We start from the raw sequence: 20,934 nt of genomic DNA, 5'->3' as shown, positions 1-20,934 counted from the left end.
TACATGAAGAGTACCTAAAATGTGTTCTTGAGAAAAATATTTAACCTTAATCCAATCAAGCCTCCAGATCTGTTACACTTTATAAGAAAAAGAAGATGAAAAATAAACAAGTTAAATAACAGCCTGGGAAAATAATCAGAAGAATCCAAAAGGCAGGACATTCTATGACAAGGGACCTGATCTCCTCGACAAGTCAATGCCTAGGGATAAAGGGGACTGGGGGCTGTTCTAGGGTCTAGATTAGAAGAATTTAACACAGCAACCTAACAACCAAAAGAAATGCTTGTCCCTTGACTGGATTTTGGTCTGAGGTAACAGGTTGTAAAATCCAATTGAGGAACAACTGGGGGAAATGTGACTATTGGATCAATTATGGAATAATTCTTAATTTTATTATTATATTAATAGTACTGTTCTTGTTTAGAAACATGTTCTTTTTAGACATGCATATTGAAATATAAAGGGGTAAAATGTCATGATCCTTGTAATTTTTTCTAAAGTACATGGGCAAATAAATAAATAAATGAATAAATAAATAAAAGCAAATATATAAAAATGTTATCAACTGTTAAATCTGGATGGAGTACATGAAAATTCATTATAATTGGTTTTTTTGAATTATTCATAATAAAAGTAAAATAAGAAATGAGAAGCAAAAAAATCCTCTAAATTCTTTTTAGAGATGATCAAAAAAAGTTTTATTAAGAAGTGAATTTACAATGCTGTATCTCTAGAGGTCAGTATTGTGTAAGAGAATAAAGACTATATCTCAGTAGACAGTACCAGAGTAATTTTAGATAAGAATTACTAATTTAATATTAAAAATATATATTTCAGATCACATAAACTCAAGACATTCAGTCATAACACTTATATGGACAGAATTATTTCAAGCCCCTTAAAAAAAATACAGTAGGTACTTAAATAAATATAAATGATTGATGTTGATGATAACGTAGTAGTGATAAGCTAAAATAGCAGTCAACAGAACATGTTTAGTCTATCTATAAGACATGCTAACAACAAGTCCAGTAGGAAATAAAAAGTGGTTGGTACTTTTCTATACATACTTCAGACATTATAACTTATTTTTAATAGCTACAAATTTCCACTGAGTGGATATACTACACCTACTTATATATTACTTCATTAAAATATGTACTATTCAAGTATCTCTTGCTTTTAAGTATTTCACTCAGTGAATTAATTCTAATTAAGTCTGATAAGAATTTTGATCAGCTTTGTTCTAACTGTTGCCAGCAACAATAATATCTAACTCCCATTATAGTCAAGTGTAGCTAAATTCTGGTAAATACACAATACTTGACAGTTTGTACTCTGCCAACATCAATATACAGTCTGGAAGTGAAAACAATAGTCCCAAAGAGGGCACAAGCCAAACAAACCTTCGATCCAGGAATGGAAGGTCAACCCACACCTAATTAAGGGCGTATTAATTCTTTTGGAATGTTTGCTGACTAGCAAGCACCTTATGTTCCTAAGCCTATGAGGGGGGCGTATTATATATTCTGATGGAATAAAGGCTTTTAAAAATGGAGGTTTTATTACCGCCATTCTCCCTCCTAACATGAACAGATGTGGAGACCAGGACCTATCGGCCTCTCTGACATCAACTTTCTCTGCATTTTCTCTATCCCAGTTCTAATTCTCTTTGGGCAGCAGGTTCTGTTGGCAGCTAAGCGTGCCACGTGACATTTGGCCAATGAGATGAAGCGGAGGGCTTCAAGTCAGTCTTTCCAAATAGAAAGAATATCTAAGATAGATCTTTTGTCCCTCTTCTTTGCCCTTTCTTCCTGCCTAGAATAGAGCCATGGTAACCGGAGTCGCCCATTTTTGTGAGCATGCAAACAAAATGCCACCTTCTAAGAAAAAAAAGCAAAAAGAGGAGTCAGGCATTTAAGAGAATCAGAAAGCCACTGAATCACTCCTACCCTGTGGCCGTCTTATTAGGTGAGAAAAATAAAGCCCTTACCTGTTTAACCACTGCAACCACGATTTATTTTATACGCAGCTAAAGGCAGTCTTAACCGACAGAAACAGGCATGAGGGACATTGTCAGAAGAATGAGAGAGGATCTCAAAGACTTAAGCCCTGTACATAACCTTTATGTGCCTGTTTTCTCTTTTTTATTAAAAGAAGATCACCTATTTCCTATTTTATATTCTTTCCAGAGTTACTTTGAGACTGAAATGAATTTATGTCAATACACTTCACTAACTGAAAATACTAAACAAATGTAAGATACTAATAAGGAGTGGTTAGCCCTTACAGTAACATTTTAAACTGTATGGTTTTCTCGACGAGAGCTGCTAAGGCCCTTTTCTCATCTACAAAAAAGACAACATTTTTCCTTGTCACCCAGAGTTATCAAAAGGTTCAAATGAGATAACATAAATTTGTAAACACTATACACATGTTAGGAATCACGGAGTTATAATTACAAAAGTGGTGTGATATACCATTTGCATGAAATGTCTGGGGTTGACTCCTCTACTTTAGCTGGATGATCTTGAGGAAGATATCAAATTTCTGAGTCTCATTTTCTCACCTGTAAGTGCGATGCTAGTAGTAACCGTGTCCCTCCCTCAGGAGCCGGACGAAGTGTAGCAGTACTGATACATTACACTCCAATATCCACTCTCCCTGTGTTCCCTGAGGGACAGAGCCCCTGAATTTCAGCTTGGATGGCCACTGAAAATAAAGACTACATTTCTTCACCTCCCTTGTGGCTGGATTCCAGCTATGTTTTGATCAATGGATGTGAGCTGAAGTGATGTGTACAACTTACAGGTCAAACCCTTAGTGGGAGACATCTTCCGCGTCTGCCTTCTAGCCCTCTCCACTGCTGGAAAGTGGATGAAGCAGTAAGCCATCCTCAGTCATGCAGATGAGGGCAACTAACTTTAGTACAGCAAAACAGCAAGAGAATTTGTGTGAGAATTTGGTACCAGGGAGCTGCCAGGGCCGCCCCGGTCGGCTTACATACAGGCAGCTGGAGAAGAGAGAAATAAACTGTTTTCTTCAGTCTCCTGTATTTTGGTGCAGATTATTACACAGCTTCAACCAGAAGTCTAACCTGTATACTAACTAATTTGGTAAGGACTACACGAAATATGTGAAAGCCATCCATAAACCATTGAGCAACTATATCACTAACCTTAAGGCACTCTACCACAGTAATGGCATGAAGCTTCTGTAGCTCATCTAACTGTCAACTGAAAAAAACTACCTGAACTATGAAGAGGAGTTAAAAGGTCAGATGACACAAAGCAGATTTCGTTTTGAAATGCAGAGCCAATCCTCATGTATATGTTTAGCCTACCTCAGAGCAGCTAGAATTCGGGTACAAGGTTATTCTGCAAAACAAATAACTTAGAGTAATAAAAAGTTAACTTTGTCTCTATTTCCCTCCACTTGACAGACAGCATTTTTATGCAGTGCCAGCCACACCAATGAGGCGCGATGGATGAGGCTGGAGTAAACGATAAAACCATACGGATGCCGATGTGTTCGTCTCCTAGGGCTGCCGCAACACGTTACCACAAACTTGGTGGCTTACAATGAGAGAAATTTATCTTCTCACAGTCTGGAGGCCAGCAAGTCCCAAATCGCGATGTTGGCAGCGTTTGTTCCTTCTGGAAGCTCGAAGGGAGACTCTGCTCCGTGCCTCTCTCCTCGCTTCTCGTGGCTGCCAGCAGCCTTTGGTGTCCCTCGGCCTGCACGCATCCCTCCAGGCCCTGCCTCCTATCACATCGTCTGACCCCTGGTATGTCTGCGTGCTCTCTGTTTCTTCTAAGGATGCTCTCGTTGGTTTAAGGGCCCACCCTAATGCAGGATGAGCTCATGTTGCTATTTACCTCAATTACATCTGCCAGGAGCTTATTTCCAAAAAAGGTCACATTCTGAAGTTTGGGTTGTTATGAGTTGAACTGTTTTCCCCTGAAAGATATGTTGAAGTCCTGACCCCCAGCACATCAGAATCTGCCTCTATTTGAAAATAGGATCATAAGTTACTAGCAGATGTAATTAGTTAAGATGAAGTCATGCTGGAGTAGGGTAGGCTCTTAATCTACCATGACTGGTGTCTTTATAAGAAAAGACACACAGACACAGACACACAGGGAGACACAACACACACCGATGACAGAGGCAGAGACTGGATTTACACCAAGAAACCCTGGGGATTGCTAGCAAACTACCAGAAGCTAAGAGAAAGATATGGAAGGATTTTTCCCTGTAGGTTTCAGAGAGTATGTCTCTGCCAACACCTTGATTTTGGACTTCTAGCCTCCAAAACTGTGAGACTATATATCTGCTGTTTAAAGACACACTGTTTATGGGATTTTTAATGGCAGCTCTAGAAAACTAACACGGGGATGGATGTGAATTTGAAGGAGACATTATTTAGCCTACTGTAACCGGTCAGCAAGGCTGCTTTCAACACTGGCAAAGTAGCTACTGTCCCCATCAAGAGCTTCATCACCTTCGAGAACACTGGAGTCAAAAGGGCCATAATCCTAGCCTCAAGTTTTTGATGGGAGTTACCAATTAAAAGTATGAGGATTCCCTTCAGACTGTCAGCAGTACTGCTTATACCACCAACTGTTTCCCTCCACTTCACCACCCTGAAAATTCACGGTGTCATCGTGGACTTGTAACCCAGAGTGCACACCATCACTGATATCTGGAAGACCATGACTAGCCTCTCTGGCAAACTGCAGATCCCAAAATGTCATCCTGGGATTCATTAGCTCCGGCAAGGCTTTGGGCAAGGTCATTCCTGAGCTGAATGGCAAGCTCTTTGGCATGGCCTTCCATATTCCCACTCCCAACACGACTGTCATGGATCTGACCTGCCACCTGCAGGAAGCTAAGAAACATTACTGCATCAAGAAGGTGGGGAAGCAAGGGTCTAAAGGAGCTCGGAAGGGCATCCAGGCCTACAGAGGGACTGGCCTGATTATTAAGACTTTCACAGTGACACCACCCAACTGTAATGCTGAGACTGGCACTGCCCTTAACCGCCAAAATATCAAGCTCATTTCCTGATATGACAACAGGTTGGGCTAAGTCCACTTCACGGTGGATCTCAGAATGCACGCAGAACCCAACGTGCAAGAGCCGTGGCCCTTACCCCCAGCAAGAGCACGACAGAAGCAGAGAGGAGCTCAGCTGCCGGGAGCCCATGCCCAGTCGTATTCCCCGACACGCGAAGAGTCGTTCACCTTCATTTAACACAGTTTCTACTCTCTAAACAAGGTTTACAAAGCTCTGCTTTGTCATATAGCATTAGTACCAACAATAAAATCCTCACTGTATCCAGGGAGGGGGTGAGGTAGGGTAGGGGACTGACTTTAACAACTACTGAGCTACAGCTCAGATTCCAACAGAACAGTAAATACTACAGACAAATGGTTTAATAACGTTAACTCTTGGAAGCTCTAGCATATTTCTTACCTGTATATTGAGAAAATGGCTTATGTATTACTCCTAGCACAGGTTTACCATTTACAGCCACACACACCATAGTAGTAACATACTTTCGAAGATCCTCTACAAGAAAAAAAAAAAAATCCAATAATAAAAACTATTATTAAAATAATTTTAGGATTGAATTTAAAAATCAGTTTCAAGCATTTAGAATAGTCCCTGTACAAGGGATGTGCTCACTAAATATCAACACTATTATATCATCAAATCAATTGCAGTCTAGGAAAAACTTTTTACAAACAAACTCCTCAATAGTCCATATTTCTACTATTTCTGCAAGATATTGTTTTATAATTTCAGTTACTATCAGATACACACACCTAGTGTCTTCTCCCTGTTTTCCAAATAGTTCTCTACTGAGTGTCTGTTTTGGGTCAAGTTCCGTGCTTAAGCGCTAGAGTGCAAAGGTGAAAAAGCAGAAGTCTCCACATTCAGAGAACGTACCGTTTAGAAGAACAGATATATAAGCAATCAACTTTTATGTACCAAGAGAACAAAGCAAACACAGAAAATTATATATCTCTGTGTAAGAAATAAGGACTACGAGAAGATCCACAGAAATGAAATAGGAGCTAGGACTAGGTGAAAAGAACAGCAATAGGAGGTGGGAGAAGTAATTCTGTTTTGCTGTTTACTTGCTCCCTGGGTGCCTAGGATTTACTATCTTGAATTCCAAGAACAGATGCATATGCAATAAAACCTAAATTCCAAAAATCACAAGTGAATATTGTATTCTGGCTATATAAATAAATACCTCAATAATGAGCACCTCAATAAATAAATCTATATGTAAATAAACACTTCAATAAATTGGGGTCCGACAGGAACTATTTTGTTGTTGTGACTGCTAGAAACTTCCCTTCACTAAAGAATCAGTGACATAGTGAGAGGAGGATGCCATAATACAGTGGTCTGAGGGAAAAAAAAAAAAGGCTGAGAATAACTGATCCACTCCAGAAGTTGCATATCACAGTGTTTTAATCCAGCTCTCCGTCTTAAAATCTAATTGGAAAAGTTGTGTCAGATTGGTAAAGTACTTACCACCAGGAATACACCACCTGCCCTTGTTCTGGTTCTCCGATACATAATGGCAACATAAAGTCTGAGATCAATTTTAATTTAAAATTACCCGTATATTCCTGTGTAGCGTCAAGTGGGTCAATCCAGACAGTAACACTCTCTGCTGGTACTTCCTGAGGAGTGGCTATTTCCTTCAGGATGTCCTCAGGAATCTTACGATCCCATAAGATAACCTCCTGATCAGTTGCGTCCACATGTTCCTCAGTATTTATCTGCAGTAAAAATAGTGGACAGTTAAAAAAGTTTTAAAGTTAGAAAAAAATCACTACCTGGAAAAAACACTATAGAGAAAAACAATTCAGACAAAATCCCATAAATTGAAAGTAGATAAATATTCTTATTTAAAGGAATGCCACTGCAAAATGAAAATATGTAAGAAATTCCAGTGACATTGTCTTCCAGTGCTTTCCAATCTAATATTCGAAATTAGCTTGTTGTGTAAGCAGGACAGAGAATCTAAATATAGAGAAATATAAAAAGAAACTAAACATCAAGGGAACAAGCTATTTAAAAATTAATAATATTTAGGAAAAATAATAGATCTAAAAGTGTGAAAATGGACTGACAATATTATGGAACACTGAACACAAGTAACTATAAGAGTCAGAAAGAGAAAAGTGACAATGAACTTAAAATTATGCCTTAAAAACAATGATAAAGATGTCAATTCTCCCATCTGTAAACTGTAGATTTAAAGCAACTTCAATCAAAATCCCTACACTTTTTTTAACCCCTTCTTGGAAACAGAACAAGCCATTTTGGGGAAAGGGAAAAAATATATATATATATGATATATCATGATATATATGTGAGATATATATATATATATATATATAAATATATATATATATAAAAATATATATATATATAAAATATCATGGTGGGGTGACTTTCCTTGACATATTTTGGCTTTTTCCCCCAGCTTCACTGAGGTATAATTGACAAAGCTGAATGTATTTAAAGTGTACAACATGATGAGATGATATACACACACATTGTGGAGTAAGAACCACAATTAAGTAAATTGACGTATCTACCACATCACGTATTTACTTTTTTCTTTTGTGGTGAAAACACTTAAGATCTACTCTGGAAGCAAATTTCATGTATATAATTCAGTAGTATAAACCACAGTTACCTTGCTGCACATTAGATCCTCAGAACTTATTCATCTTAGTTATAATTGAAAGTTTTTTCTTTTTTTTTTTTTTAATAAATTTATTTATTTATTTAAGTTTGGCTGTGCTGGGTCTTCGTTGCGGTGCGCGGGCTTCTCACTGCGGTGGCTTCTCTTGTTGCGGAGCATGGGCTCTAGGCGTGCGGGCTTCAGTAGATGTGGCACGCGGGCTTCAGTAGTTGTGGCTCGCGGGCTCTAGAGCTCAGGCTCAGTAATTGTGGTGCACAGGCTTAGCTGCTCCGCAGCATGTGGGATCTTCCCGGACCAGGGCTTGAACCCGTGTGCCCTGCATTGGCAGGCAGATTCTTAACCACTGCACCACCAGGGAAGTCCCTAATTGAAAGTTTATACACTTGACCAACATCTTCCTTTTTTACCCCATCCCCTAGACTCTGGCAACCACCATTCTGCTCACTGTTTCTATGATTTTCACTTTTTTTTTCTTTTTTCTTTTAAGATTCCACATGTAAATGTGATAGCATACAATATTTTACTTTCTCTGTCTGGTTTATTTCACTTAGCAGAGTGCCCTCCAGGTTCATCTATGTTGTCCCAAATGGCAAGATGTCCTTCTTTTTAAAGGTTGAATAGCATTCCACTTTATATGTATGTGTGTGCGTGCATCACATTTTCTTTATTCATTCATGCATAGATGGACACGTATCTATCCGTTGTTTCCATATCTTAACTACGACGAATATTGTTACAATGAACTTGCGAGTACAGATATTTCCTCCAGATACTGATTTCATTTCATTCAGATATATATCCAGAAGTGAGACTGCTGGATCATATAGCAGTTCTATTTTAAATTTTTTTTGAAGAACATCCACACTGTTTTCCATAATGACTGTACCAATTTACATTCCCACCAACAGTATAAAAGGTAAGAGTTCCCTTTTCTCCACATCCTTGCCAACACTTATCTCTTGTCTATTTGATAAAAGCAATCCTAACAGGTGTGAATTCATATCTCATTGTGGTTTTGATTTGTATTTTCCTAATGATTAGTGATGTTGAGCATCTTTTCATACATCAGATGGCTAATTAGATGTCTTCTTTGGAAAAATGTCTATTTGGGTCCTTTGCCCATTTTTTTTTTTTTTGATTTTTATTTATTATTTATTATGTTTATTTTTGGCTGTGTTGGGTCTTCGTTTCTGTGTGAGGGCTTTCTCCAGTTGCGGCGAGTGGGGGCCACTCTTCATCGCGGTGCGCGGGCCTGTCACTATCGTGGCCTCTCTTGTTGCGGAGCAGAGGCTCCAGACGCTCAGGCTCAGTAGTTGTGGCTCACGGGCCCAGTTGCTCCGCGGCATGTGGGATCTTCCCAGACCAGGGCTCGAACCCGTGTCCCCTGCATTGGCAGGCAGACTCTCAACCACTGCGCCACCAGGGAAGCCCTTTGCCCATTTTTTAATTGACTTATTCTTTTGCTGCTGAGCTGAGTGACTTCCTTACATGTTTTAGACATTAACCCCTTATCATATATATGGTTTGCAAATATTTTCTGCCATTCTATAGGTTGCCTTTTCATTTAGTTGACTGTCTCCTTTGCTGTGCAAAAAGCTTTTTAGTTTGATGCTGTCCCACTTATCTTTGCTTTTGTTTTCCATGCTTTTTGGTGCCTTCGCCAAAAAAAATCATTGCTAAGACCATGCTAAGGAATTTTAGGTTTTAGGTATCACACTTAAATCCTTAGTGTATTTTGAGTTAATTTTTGTTGCGTGGTGTAAGATAAAGGTTCAGTTTCATTCTTTTGCATATGGATAACCAGTATTCCCAGCACCATTTATTGAAGAGACTATCTTTTCCCCATGGTGTGTTCTTGGCACCTTGTCAAAGATTAGCTGGACGTATATGCATTGGATTATTTCTGAACTCTATATTAAATTCCATTGGTCTATGTGTATGTTTTATGCCACTATCATATTGTTTTGATTACTATAGCTTTGTAATATAATTTGAAATCAGAAAGTGTGATGCCTCCAGCTTTGTTCTTGCTTGGCTACTCAGGTCTTTTGTGGTTCCATATGAATTTTAGGATTGTTTGTTCTATTTCTCTGAAAAATGCCATTGGAATTTTGATAAGGATTGCACTGAATCTGAAGATTGCTTTGGGGAGCACAGATATTTAAACAATATTAATTTTCCCAATCCAAGAACAAGCAGTATCTTTCCATTTATTTGCATCTTCTTCAAATTCTTTCATCAATGTCTTTCAGTTTTCAGTATACAGGTCTTTCACTGCCTTGGTTACATTTATTCGTATTTTATTGTTTTTGATGTTATTGTAAATGGGATTGTTTTCTTAATTTCTCTTTCAGATAGTTCATTGCTGTTAGTGTACAGAAATATAACTGATTTTTGTATATTGATTTTGTATCCTGCAACTTTACTGAATTTATTACTTCAAAAGTATTTTGGTGGAGTCTTAAGGGTTTTTCTATATGTTAGATTGGCTCATCTGCAGAGACAATTTTACTTCTTCCTTTCTGATTTGGATGCATTTTATTTGTTTTACTTACCTAATTGCTCTGGCTAGGACTTCCAGTACTATGTTGAATGGATGTTATAAAAGCGAGCATCTTTGTCTTGTTTCTGATCTTAGAGGAAAAACTAAAAGCTTTTCACCACTGAGTACATTAGCTGTGGTCTTGTTATATATGGCCTTTATTATGTTGAGGTATAGTCCTCCTATATTTAATTTGTTGAGAGTTTTTATCATGAAAGTATGTTGAATCATAGATTTTTATCTTTCATTCTGTTCAAGTGGTGTATCACCTTGACTAATTTGCATATGTTAACCTGTCCTTACATCCCAGGGGTAAATTCTACGTGATCATGGTGTTTAATCCTTTAAACGTGCTGTTGAATTCAGTTTGCTAGTATTTTGTTGAGAATTTTTACATGTATATTCATCAGGGATGTTGGCCTGTAATGCTCTTTTCTTGTAGTGTCTTTGTATGACTTTGGTATCAAGGTAATGCTGGTTTCATAAAGAGAGTTTGGGAGTGTTGCTACCTCTTCAATTTTTTTGAAGAATTTGGGAAGGACTGGAATTAATTCTTCATTAAATGTTTGGTTGAATTCACTGAAGAAGTCATCTGGTCCTTGGATTTTCTTTGTTGGGAGACTTTTGACTAATGATTTAATCTTACTAATTACAGATCTGTTCAGATAGTCTATTTTTTCCTAGTTCAGTCTTGGTAGGTTTTTGTTTTAAGGTATTTATCCATTTCTTCTAGGTTATCCAATTTGTTGGCATGTAACTGTTCATAGTAGTCTGTTATGATCCTTTGTATTTTGCAGTATCAGGTGTAATGTCTATGTTTTCATTACTGATTTTATATATTTGAGTATTCTCTTATCTCAGTCTCGCTAAAGGTTTGTCAATTTTACCTTTTCAAAAAACCAGATCTTAGTTCATATTTTCCATTGCTTTTCTAGTCTCTTATTTCTGCTCCAATCTTTATTATTTCCTTCCTGCTGCTAATTTTGGGCTTAGTTTGTTCTTCTTTTCCTAGTTCCTTGAGGTGTGAGTTAGGTTGTTTGAAATTTTTCTTTTTTCTTAATGTAGGCTTTTTTTTTTGTTTTGTATAAATTTCCCCCTTGGAACTGCTTTTGCTACATCCCATAAGCTTTGGTATGTTGTGCTTCCATTTTTGTTTACTTCAAGATATTTTTTTCATTCCCCTTTTGACTTTTTCTGAGTGTTGTTTAGTTTTCACATATTCGTAAATTTTCCAGCTTTCCTTCTGTTACTGACTTCTAGTTTTACATCATTGTGGTCAGAAAAGATGCTTGATATGATTTCAATATTCTTCAATTTGTTAAGACTTGTTTTCTGGCCTAATATGTGATCTATCCTGGAGAATATCCTATGTGAGTTTGAGAAGAATGTGTATTATTCTGCTGTTGATGAAATGTTCTGTATATATATATACATATATATATATATATATATGTATATATATATGTCCATTCAATCTATGGTGCAAGTCTATTATTTCTTTCTTGATGATCTGTCTGGATGATCTATAACTGAAAGTGGGGTACTGAAGTCTCTACTATTGTTGCATTGCTCTCTTTCTAGCTTCAGATCTGTATTTGCTTAATATATTCAGATGCTCCGATGTTGTGTGCACAGGTATTTACAACTGTTATATCCTCCTAATGAAATGACCCTTTTATCATTACAGATTGACCTTCTTCGTCCCTTGTTATAGTTTGCTTTATCTCAATCCCCTAAAGTCAGGCCAAGTGCCGAGAGCCTCTCACTTGTTTTCTCTAGGGTGGTGCCCTGAAATGCTCAAGTCTGTGAGCCTTTTCCCCACCCCAGAGTCATGGTGACTTTCTGCATTTGTTCACTAGCCATCTGCAAAGGCTTAATCTCATGGTCTGTGGGAGCATGTGCCAAAATCAGGCCAAAGCGGGTGGGTGGTGTGGGTGAGGCGTGTACTGTTGGGGGTGCTCACAGGCCACTTGGGGGGGTTTGCAGGTAAGGAGTCCCCAGTGGCTTATGGGCAGGCTTCCTGACAGCATTTGCAAAGGGGTTAGTGGCATCCGTTTGATGAGTTCTGAGTCCTGACTTAGGTGCTCCCACAGTTTCTCCCAACCCCTCAGACTTGCAGATCACCTCAGTAATCTAGGTGAGGTGAAAAAAAAGTAGGCCTTTTGGCCAGTGTCTTGCATGGCTAGAAAAGCCAGGCACTCACTTACACATTCCTGTGGGTGAAATCACAGGCTGAAGGGGTCTCTCTCTCCTGGCACTGAGCTGTGCTACCTTGACAGAGGGGCAACGTAAGAAAAGTGAAAATGTTCCTTTTACTCTCTTCAATGCATCTATTTTTGGATTTTTTTGTCTCAGTAATATGCTGAAACTTCTCCGCTGGACTCCCAGACTCCCACAAAGAAACTCTTGTCTGTGGGTGACTGACAAAATCAATGTTCTATAAGGGAATGACAATAGAGAATTCCTATACTACCATCTTGCAAATATCACTCTAAAGTATTTTGGTTATAGAGCCCACGTCCTTAATGACAATGTTAGGCCACCTCAATGAATGAATGCAGCAGCAAGAACATGCAAAAACCAGAATAAACTTCAAACAAATAATGGATGTGACACCAGGAAAACAGAAGCAGTTCCTGGGTCTTGATCACTCTAGTTTTACAAAAATGGTAGTGCCAAGTCTGAGTGGCAACCACTGTGCCTTTTTCTTTTTTTTTTAATTAATTTATTTATTTTTGGCTGTGTCGGGTCTTAGTTGTGGCACACAGGATCTTTCATTGCGGCATATGGGCTCTTTGTTGCGATGCATGGGTTTCTCTCTAGTTGTGGCACGCAGGCTCCAGAGCATGCAGGCTCTGTAGCTGCAGCACACGGGCTTCTCTAGTTGTGGCACGCAGGCTCAGTAGTTGCAGCGCGTGGGCTTAGTGTCCCTGTGGCATGTGGGATCTTAGTCCCTGACCAGGGATCGAACCCGCGTCCCGTGCCTTGGAAGGTGGATTCTTAACCACTGGACCACCAGGGAAGCCCTATCACTGTGCCTTAACGATTAAGATTTTTGCTTGGAGTTCATCAGTTTCTTCATATTCTTTCAACTGAGTATGTGCTAACAAGTTACAGAACTTTATTTGAAAAGATTTTCACTGAGAGTCAGGGAAGGGAGAAACAAACAGAGTAAGAGAATAAGAACATCAGCACAATTACCTGATCTGTTTTTGCACAACAGCTATTTGTTACCTGCTACTACCACTTCACACCTACAAATTTAATAAACACTCCCACCATTGTAAACAGCCTTACCAACAGTTGTTAAAGTCAAAACCAGTAAGTCTTCCTCAATTATTTTCCACATTCCACCAGCCAGTAAGCCCTGGAAATTCTAGCTCTTGATTCTAAATATCTGTCACTATGTATACCAAGAAATATATCCTAGTTTGAACCATCCTCTATCTCTCACTTGGATTCCAGAAATAGCCTTTGATTGCTCTTGCCTCCAATCGTGCATTCACTGATTCATTCATTCATTCAACAACAATTTAATGACTACATATTCTAAACTGCTTTGGGCAATGGAATATAATAGTGAACAAAACAGATCAATTACTGCCTTTCTGAAGCTTCACTTCTCAACCCAGCAACCTGCCATCTTCCTAAATCACCTCATGTCACTCCCTGCTTAAAACCTTCCAATGGTTTCTCATTACATCGAGATAAAATCCAGACTCCTTACTATCACCTACAAGGTTAAGCCCGGGATGATCTGGCTCCAGTAACCTTTCTCTATTTGCGCCCTTATTTACTACACTCCAGACTCACTTGTCCTCTTCTGATCCTCTGGCCTCAGGGCCTTTGTACTTGTACTCTTCTGTTCATCTACACTCTCCCCAAACCTCTGCATGACGGTCTGCCTGCTTCTCGTCACTCAGTTCTCAGCCCCTATGACAGGGCCCCAGAGTGGCCTTCCCTGAGCACCATGGCCAGAGCAGGGCCCCACCCCACCCCCACCCCTCTCCCCACACGATCTCATTCTTCTTCAAAGCCCTCATTAGTATCTGACGTATGTGTTTACATGTTTACTATCCATCTTGACTCACTAGAACATAAGTTCTGTGAGTTCAAGGACATGGTTTCCTTCATTACTATAGCTCTATCCCCAGTGCCCAAACCAGGGCCTGGCTCAGTAGGTGCTACATAAATACTCCTTGACTGACAACATTATTCTTCATCAAGGCAGCTTCATTTCTTCCCCGGAAGACCTTCCGCTCAATCTACTCTCATCACTACTGCCTATCTGTCTCAGTCCTCACCAAGGAATTGAAGAACAAGAAATCAAGACCCTAAAATACAATTAGGGTCATTCATATGACAGTTCAGTTACTCTGGGGTCAAAGAAACTTTTGGTTAATGCCTTAAGAAGGTAGCATTTACTGCATTTCTCCCTAAATCATTATATCCTAGTAAGTTTTTAGATATAATGCCTCACACTGTGCTTTCAGAAGGCATTCAATAACTATTTTCTGGATATATATAGCTCTCTAGCTGTCTTCTTCTCCTTTTACCTATAGAAGCCTTTTACTGCCAACTATAACCTCTCAAATATACCCCTATAAATAAACGTGCTCTGGTGTCTCACACTTTAAAAACAAACATATGAATCAAAAAATCCACAGAACCTTCTCTTAGTCCCACATAATACCCTAGCCAAGTTCTTTAGAGCCCAATTTCTTGAAAGACTTATCTTTACTTAATGTCTCTATTTCCTTACTTCCCATCTTTTTAAATTTTGCTTCCTTCTCATCAAGACACCAAGAGAATGCTCACAAAATTTACCAATGACCTGCAAACAGAACCCTTATAAAGAGTATGTGTTCTACATCAGACTGCCTGAGTTAAATTCCAGCTCCTCATTTTACTGGGTATGTGACTTACCTAGGCTAGTTACTTAATCTTTCTGAGCTGCAGTTACCTTATTGCTAAAAGTGGGTGATAACTATACCTTCCTATAGGGTTCTTTGGGTGAATCAATGAAATACAATAGGCAAAACAAACAAACGGTATAGTGCTTAACACAGAGTAAGCACTTAATAAAAGCGGGCTGCTAGTATTCTTACTAAATGATTATTTTCAGTTTTTGTTATCCTTGGTCCTAGGCCCTGATCTTCCCTTTCACACTATATTCTCTCCTGAAGCACCCCTGTCCAAAACTGATTTCAATTAATATTACAACACTGATGACTCACAAATTTATATTTCTAATTCAAATGTCTCTTCAGAGCTTAAGACCCATATATTCAACTACCACTTTAACAAGTCCCCTTGGACCTTTCAAAGGCAACTCTAACTTAACAAGTCTAAGATGCCATTCACAACGTGCCCTCTTGTACTTGTCATTCTCCACTGCCCTTCACCACCAGCAAAACACCAACTGTGAAAGCCAGAAACAGAAGTCATTTCTGACACACATCCCTAGAAATTCTCTCGTATCCTTCCACATATATCCTCTCTACAACCATGACCCCCAATTCAAAATGCATCATCTCTCACTTGAGAAAGCCTCCTAACTGGTCTACCCCCTCCAAACCATTCTCTAAGCATTTACACCATGAGCTCTTCCAACCTTTAAAAAACTGTAGTTAAGAGTACACTTTATTTACTACTCCTATGCTGCCTTATATACAGAATTATACAGACCTGAGATAATACCCAGACCATTAACTGAAGCTCTGTGAGCCTAAGATGATTTTCCACCAGTGTAACCTTTGGCAAATTATTTAGCCTCTCCAAGCCTCAATTTATTTACCTGCAAAATGGAGGTAATAGCACTTAACCTCCTATGTTGTTGTCAAGAGTAAATTAATAATGGTAAGAAAAAGCTTAATTCAGGGCTTGCCATTTACTGAGGACTAAATAAATGTTGGCTAGTAAAACAAGCTGAGTATAGCTTTCCCATTGGCTGCGTTTGGGTCCTCATCTCTCACGAAGTCTATTTCAACAGTCTCCTAACTGGTCTCACTCACCTCTCAATGCCCAAAGCCCAAACAAAGTATGGCATCATGTGGGCTTCAAGAAAAGTCAGGTAAATCTGGCCTTCTTTTAGTACTCTAGGATTAAACTAAAGATCAGGTTCAAACTTCTTTGAGATTAGCATAGGATCTAGCCTCTGCCTACCTTCCTAATTTCTTCCACAGTAAGTCTCCGATGTGCAACTGATTCAAGCTCGTCAGGCTACTTGAATTTACGACACTACCACCTCTATACCGCCTGCTCCTTTGAACTTGGTTTTTCTCTGTCTGTGATGCTTATGTCTGTACTGATTATCAAATTACTAGTTATCTCAATTTTATAGAAGAGGAAACTGTAGCCCAAAGAAGTTAAATGACTGGCCAGGATCACCTAGCCTGGTGACAGGACAAGACGTTAAGGCAAGTGTTCTTTGCACTATATTAGCACTTCTCAAACTTTTCCAGTGAGTACTCCTGTTGAGAGAGAAAAGTCTCTCATCCCAGAGGTCAAGGAAGGCACAGACCCAAGACTCCTACCAGCTTGGAGTATCATGCTTTATCTTCAAATAAATTATTGTCAAAAACTTTTAACAAATTGAGGACAGGAGCCCCTTAAAAAGAGAGTTCCCTGTACATTAAATCAAAACTATAAATCTAAATGTGCTCCGTAGTGCAAATCCACTCCAAAAAACTATCTTCAGCCTTCATTTTCATCATTATCCACAAGCATACAATGAGAGACAGTGTCATACAAATGGCTGCAGTTACTATTATTTTCACACTATGAAATCAAGCACGGCCAATGTGTTTAGGAAGAGGAGAAAGGCTGCCCTGAGAATTCTCCCCAGATCCCAAACGTGAGAAAGCCTGAAGACAAAAGGGGATCCAGAGACCCTAGGCCAAACCTGAGTTTTCTTAGGACAGCGTGCACCTTTTTTTTTTTTTTTTTTTTTTGCCGCGCAGGGCAGCATGTGGGATCTTAGTTCCCCACCTGGGGTCGAACCTGGGCTCCCTGCAGTAGAAGCACCGGAAGAGGGGAGTCTGAACCACTGGACCGCCAGCGGAGTCCAACATGCACTGCTTTAGAGTAGGGCTTCTCAACCTCGGCACCAATTGAAAAATTAGGCCAGATAATTCTTTATTAAGGGGAACTGTCCTGTGCATTATGGGATGTTTATCCTCTACCTACTAGATGCCAATAGCATTCTGCCCCTAGTTGTGACAACCAAAAATCTCCAGACATTGCCAAATGTCCCCTGGGGGCAAAACTGTCCAGTTGAGAGTGAGTGACACCTGCAATTTACTCTTACTAAGGAGTGAACAATTAAGATAGGCGAGCTCAAGCCTCTGACTCCAGACAGGGAAGTCATGGGAGAAAGGGACCTCTCTCCATTTGCATAGGGCACCAGGATAAAAGAAAAGAGGATCTGTGGTTTCTCAATGCTAATTTTCCATGGGGACATAAACTGAGTGGGATTCGACTTAAGACCCTCACCAAAAAATTTCAGGTGCAGCTTCAAAAACAACTAGACATTTAAGACTGTACTTCTGGGTGTTGGAGGAAGGGAAGGAGACAGGAAAGAATGTAGGGCTGAGTCACTACCTAGATGGCAGTAACATCTGGCCTCTAGTCTAACAACTACTGACAAAAGGAGACGGCTCACCATGACACCATCCTACTGTGACATTGTGTAAACGAACATAACCTCCTCTATTCCACTAATCACCATCCAGCACGAACACAAAAGGCACGCAAAAGACGTACATGCAAACATTCAGTCACGAGAACACAAAAAGTTATTTTACATAAAGGCAGACTTCAACATCTGTTAAAAGCTTAGTTTTTGTGTTTTAACAAAATGCAGATCATCACCCTTGGCAGCTATTCCCCCAGCGTTTGTTAAGAAGGGAGGAAACAAATGCAGAATCCTGTGGCAGTTACCCAAGGCAAAAGTTCTGATAGATGCGCGGCGGGGTGGAGTTCACATTTGAACACACATGTACATATGGATATACATTTTCAATATTTGAGAATATTTTTGTACTGGCCTTTTTGAAAAAGTCAACTCTGCTGCTATATTTCACTATTATTGCCTTTAAGTTTCTACAATTTTACATTTTCCCCAGAAAATCATACTACAAGTTTTAAGTAGCCTCCTAAAGGTAGTTCATATAAACTGTGGAGTGGAGTGTCATGAGTCTCAGGTCTCCCACATGGAAAGTGAGAAAATAAAATTTACTTCTTAAAGTTGCTGTGAGGATCAAGTCAAGTCCTATGTAGCCAGGATCTGGACACCTAAAATACACTCAATAAATGGTTACTATTACTACTGTTATAACTAGCATATATCAACTTCTCTGAAATTCCCGTTTTTTTCCACAAACTCTTGGGGAACACCATGTGCTTCGGAGAAGTGTAAAACAAATTTTACAAGCACATCTTACATCCAGATGCAAACACAAGATAAGTATTATTTGTGATGATAGAGCACAGTAGGGCAAAAGAAAAACCTGAAATGTTCTATGTTTCGTTTGAGAACTATCATGTCAATTACACCAGGTATCCAGCAGCTCGTGATATGAGAGCCAAAGTTCCTTCCCACTGCATAAAAATTTTTAAAAAGGAAAGACAAAAAAAAAGTAAGAAAAAAAGACCAAAAAAAGAAAAAGCAGTAATACGACAGACTGGAGAGAGGGTTAAACAAGATATGTAATTCTACAATGACAATACTCTTAAGTCTTACAAGAACAGTAAAAGGTCAGATACCTTCCAAAGAAGCTGGGGTTTACATTTCACTATTTATCTAATCAATAAAATTCCACTGGAAACAATTTTTCTTCCCCGTCGCCAAAATCTACTGTTAGGTGAGTTAAAACATAGAAAGTACCGCCACACTATGGTAGCTCTTCCTCTGGATTGTGAGACATTTTAAAAAGCTTTATTCATTCAACAGCAGCTGCGCTGAAATGATGAAGTTTAAAGTATTAACAACAAATCCAAAATGTCTGGATTTCCCTAAGAAAACGTCAATTCCTGCCCCAGAAACGTTCTCCAATCCTTTACTCTTTGGAGTAAATAAGGGATAGAAGGCTGAAGTTGCTGGGAAATATACTTCGAAACACTTCCTTGAAGGGCCCCCCAAACATATGCCATTAAGAGGGTCCTGATGAGACCACAGCTAAAGTAAACCGTGGTCACACCAGCCACAAATGTCCTGCACACCCAGAGCTCTGCAGCAAGACGTCTACCGTGGCCTTGAGCCGGTTCCTGGCAGGTCCGTCAGAAAACGTGTACTTCACAGTCACGACCCTTCCAGCAATTAAATGAAAGGAGGCTAGAGGGCCTTGAGGGTGCTAGTCCAACCCTTTCACTTGACAGAAGAGCCTGCGGCAGGGAGCGAAGTTAACTTTCTCTGCCTTTGGAGAGCAGGGCCCACCCAGAAGCCGAAGCTCCAGATCCCAGGTGCCAAGCGGGCGCGCACACCTGGGGAGGGGCCAGAAGGTCACGCGGCCCGAGTCGGACGCCCCGCGACCTCACCCAGCTCTTCCACGAACTCTCTGTTATGACCTTGAGCACCTAAACCTGTGCGTCCCCATGTCCGGATCTGCAAAATCGGAGCCAGAGCCGGAACGCCTGGGGCTGCCGCAGGAGTCGACGCGCCGGGACCCGCGCCCAGGACCCCGCTCCGCCCCCCCGCCCAGCGCCGGCTCGCGACGCCCACCTGCACGTTGGGGAAGGCGGTCTTGAGCAGGTAGAACATCTTGCGGTTGGACAGCACGTCCCCGCTGGTCATCTTGTCGTCGGCCCCCTCGCGCGTCTTCCCCTTGGACTTCTCGTGGAGGACGTTGCTCTCGCGGACGCGCCGCACTTCGTCGCCGCCGCGCACGGCCGCCAGCACCGACACGGCCAGCATCTCGCGCAGGTCCACCGTGCCCCCGTCGGCCGAGGCCGCGGGCCCCGCCGCCCCGCCGCTCGGCTCGCCGCCCAGGCCGAAGAGGCTGAAGCGGCCGGCCAGGAAGCCCGAGTACAGGTGGTAGAGCACGCCGAGCCCCAGCAAGCAGAACACGGCCACCCCCAGCGGGGACAGGCGGATGCCCATGGGGGCCATGGCGGGAGGCCGGGCGCTCGGGGCGGCAGCCCTCACAGGCCTGCCCGCGCTCCCGGGTCGGGCAGCGCGCGGACTACACCGGCGCCCGCTCCCCGGCGCCCGCGCGCCCCATCGCTCGCTCCCGGGAAAGGCCGAGCCGCGCCGAGAAGCCCCTCGCTGCCTTTCCGCGCGCCCGACTCCCCCGGGCGGCGCGCTCCCAGTTACTCAGCCGGCCGGCGCGCCTGGCTTACACGTTAGCCAACGGCCGTGAGGTGAAAGGGGAGCGTGGGTGTGTATCCGGGTTACGCAAGGGGGCGGGGGCGCGGGTGAGGGGCGGGGTGAACCAGGCCCCTCCCCCTGGGCGGGGCGACCGGAGGCGGGGCGGCTGGCTGGTAGCTCCGGGCAGTGCTGGACGGCGGCGGCTTAGTTATTCCGGTCGGACGGCGGTATTTGGGTTTTCAGATCACTCCGGGATATGGCGGGGCTACTTCCCAGGCACGGAAGGATGCTGAGTGCCGTGTGGAAATTTAAATTAAATCTCTCTTTGAACGACAGCGTATGGCTGAA

At 41.2% G+C, this 20,934-nt stretch overlaps 1 protein-coding gene across 2 annotated transcripts in view; it reads right to left on the bottom strand.

The window, feature by feature from the left end:
* BPNT2 (3'(2'), 5'-bisphosphate nucleotidase 2) overlaps positions 1–20,633 on the bottom strand; it is a 32,675-nt gene extending 12,042 nt beyond the window's left edge. For both annotated transcript variants that reach the window (XR_009498414.1, XM_059901565.1), the window contains exons 1-3: positions 20,002–20,633; positions 6,641–6,803; positions 5,479–5,574 (exon numbers count right to left, since the gene is read on the bottom strand). Coding sequence is in view for 1 of the 2 variants with exons in the window: in XM_059901565.1 (XP_059757548.1) it covers positions 5,479–5,574; positions 6,641–6,803; positions 20,002–20,388 (646 nt within the window). In the remaining variant the exon portion in view is untranslated. The remainder of the gene's footprint in view (positions 1–5,478; positions 5,575–6,640; positions 6,804–20,001) is intronic.
* Between the last annotated feature and the right edge of the window lie 301 nt (positions 20,634–20,934).

The sequence above is a fragment of the Balaenoptera ricei genome, chromosome 17 (assembly GCF_028023285.1).
Source record: "Balaenoptera ricei isolate mBalRic1 chromosome 17, mBalRic1.hap2, whole genome shotgun sequence".
Classification (NCBI taxonomy): Eukaryota; Metazoa; Chordata; class Mammalia; order Artiodactyla; family Balaenopteridae; genus Balaenoptera; species Balaenoptera ricei.
This window is presented reverse-complemented; position numbering and strand designations above follow the sequence as displayed.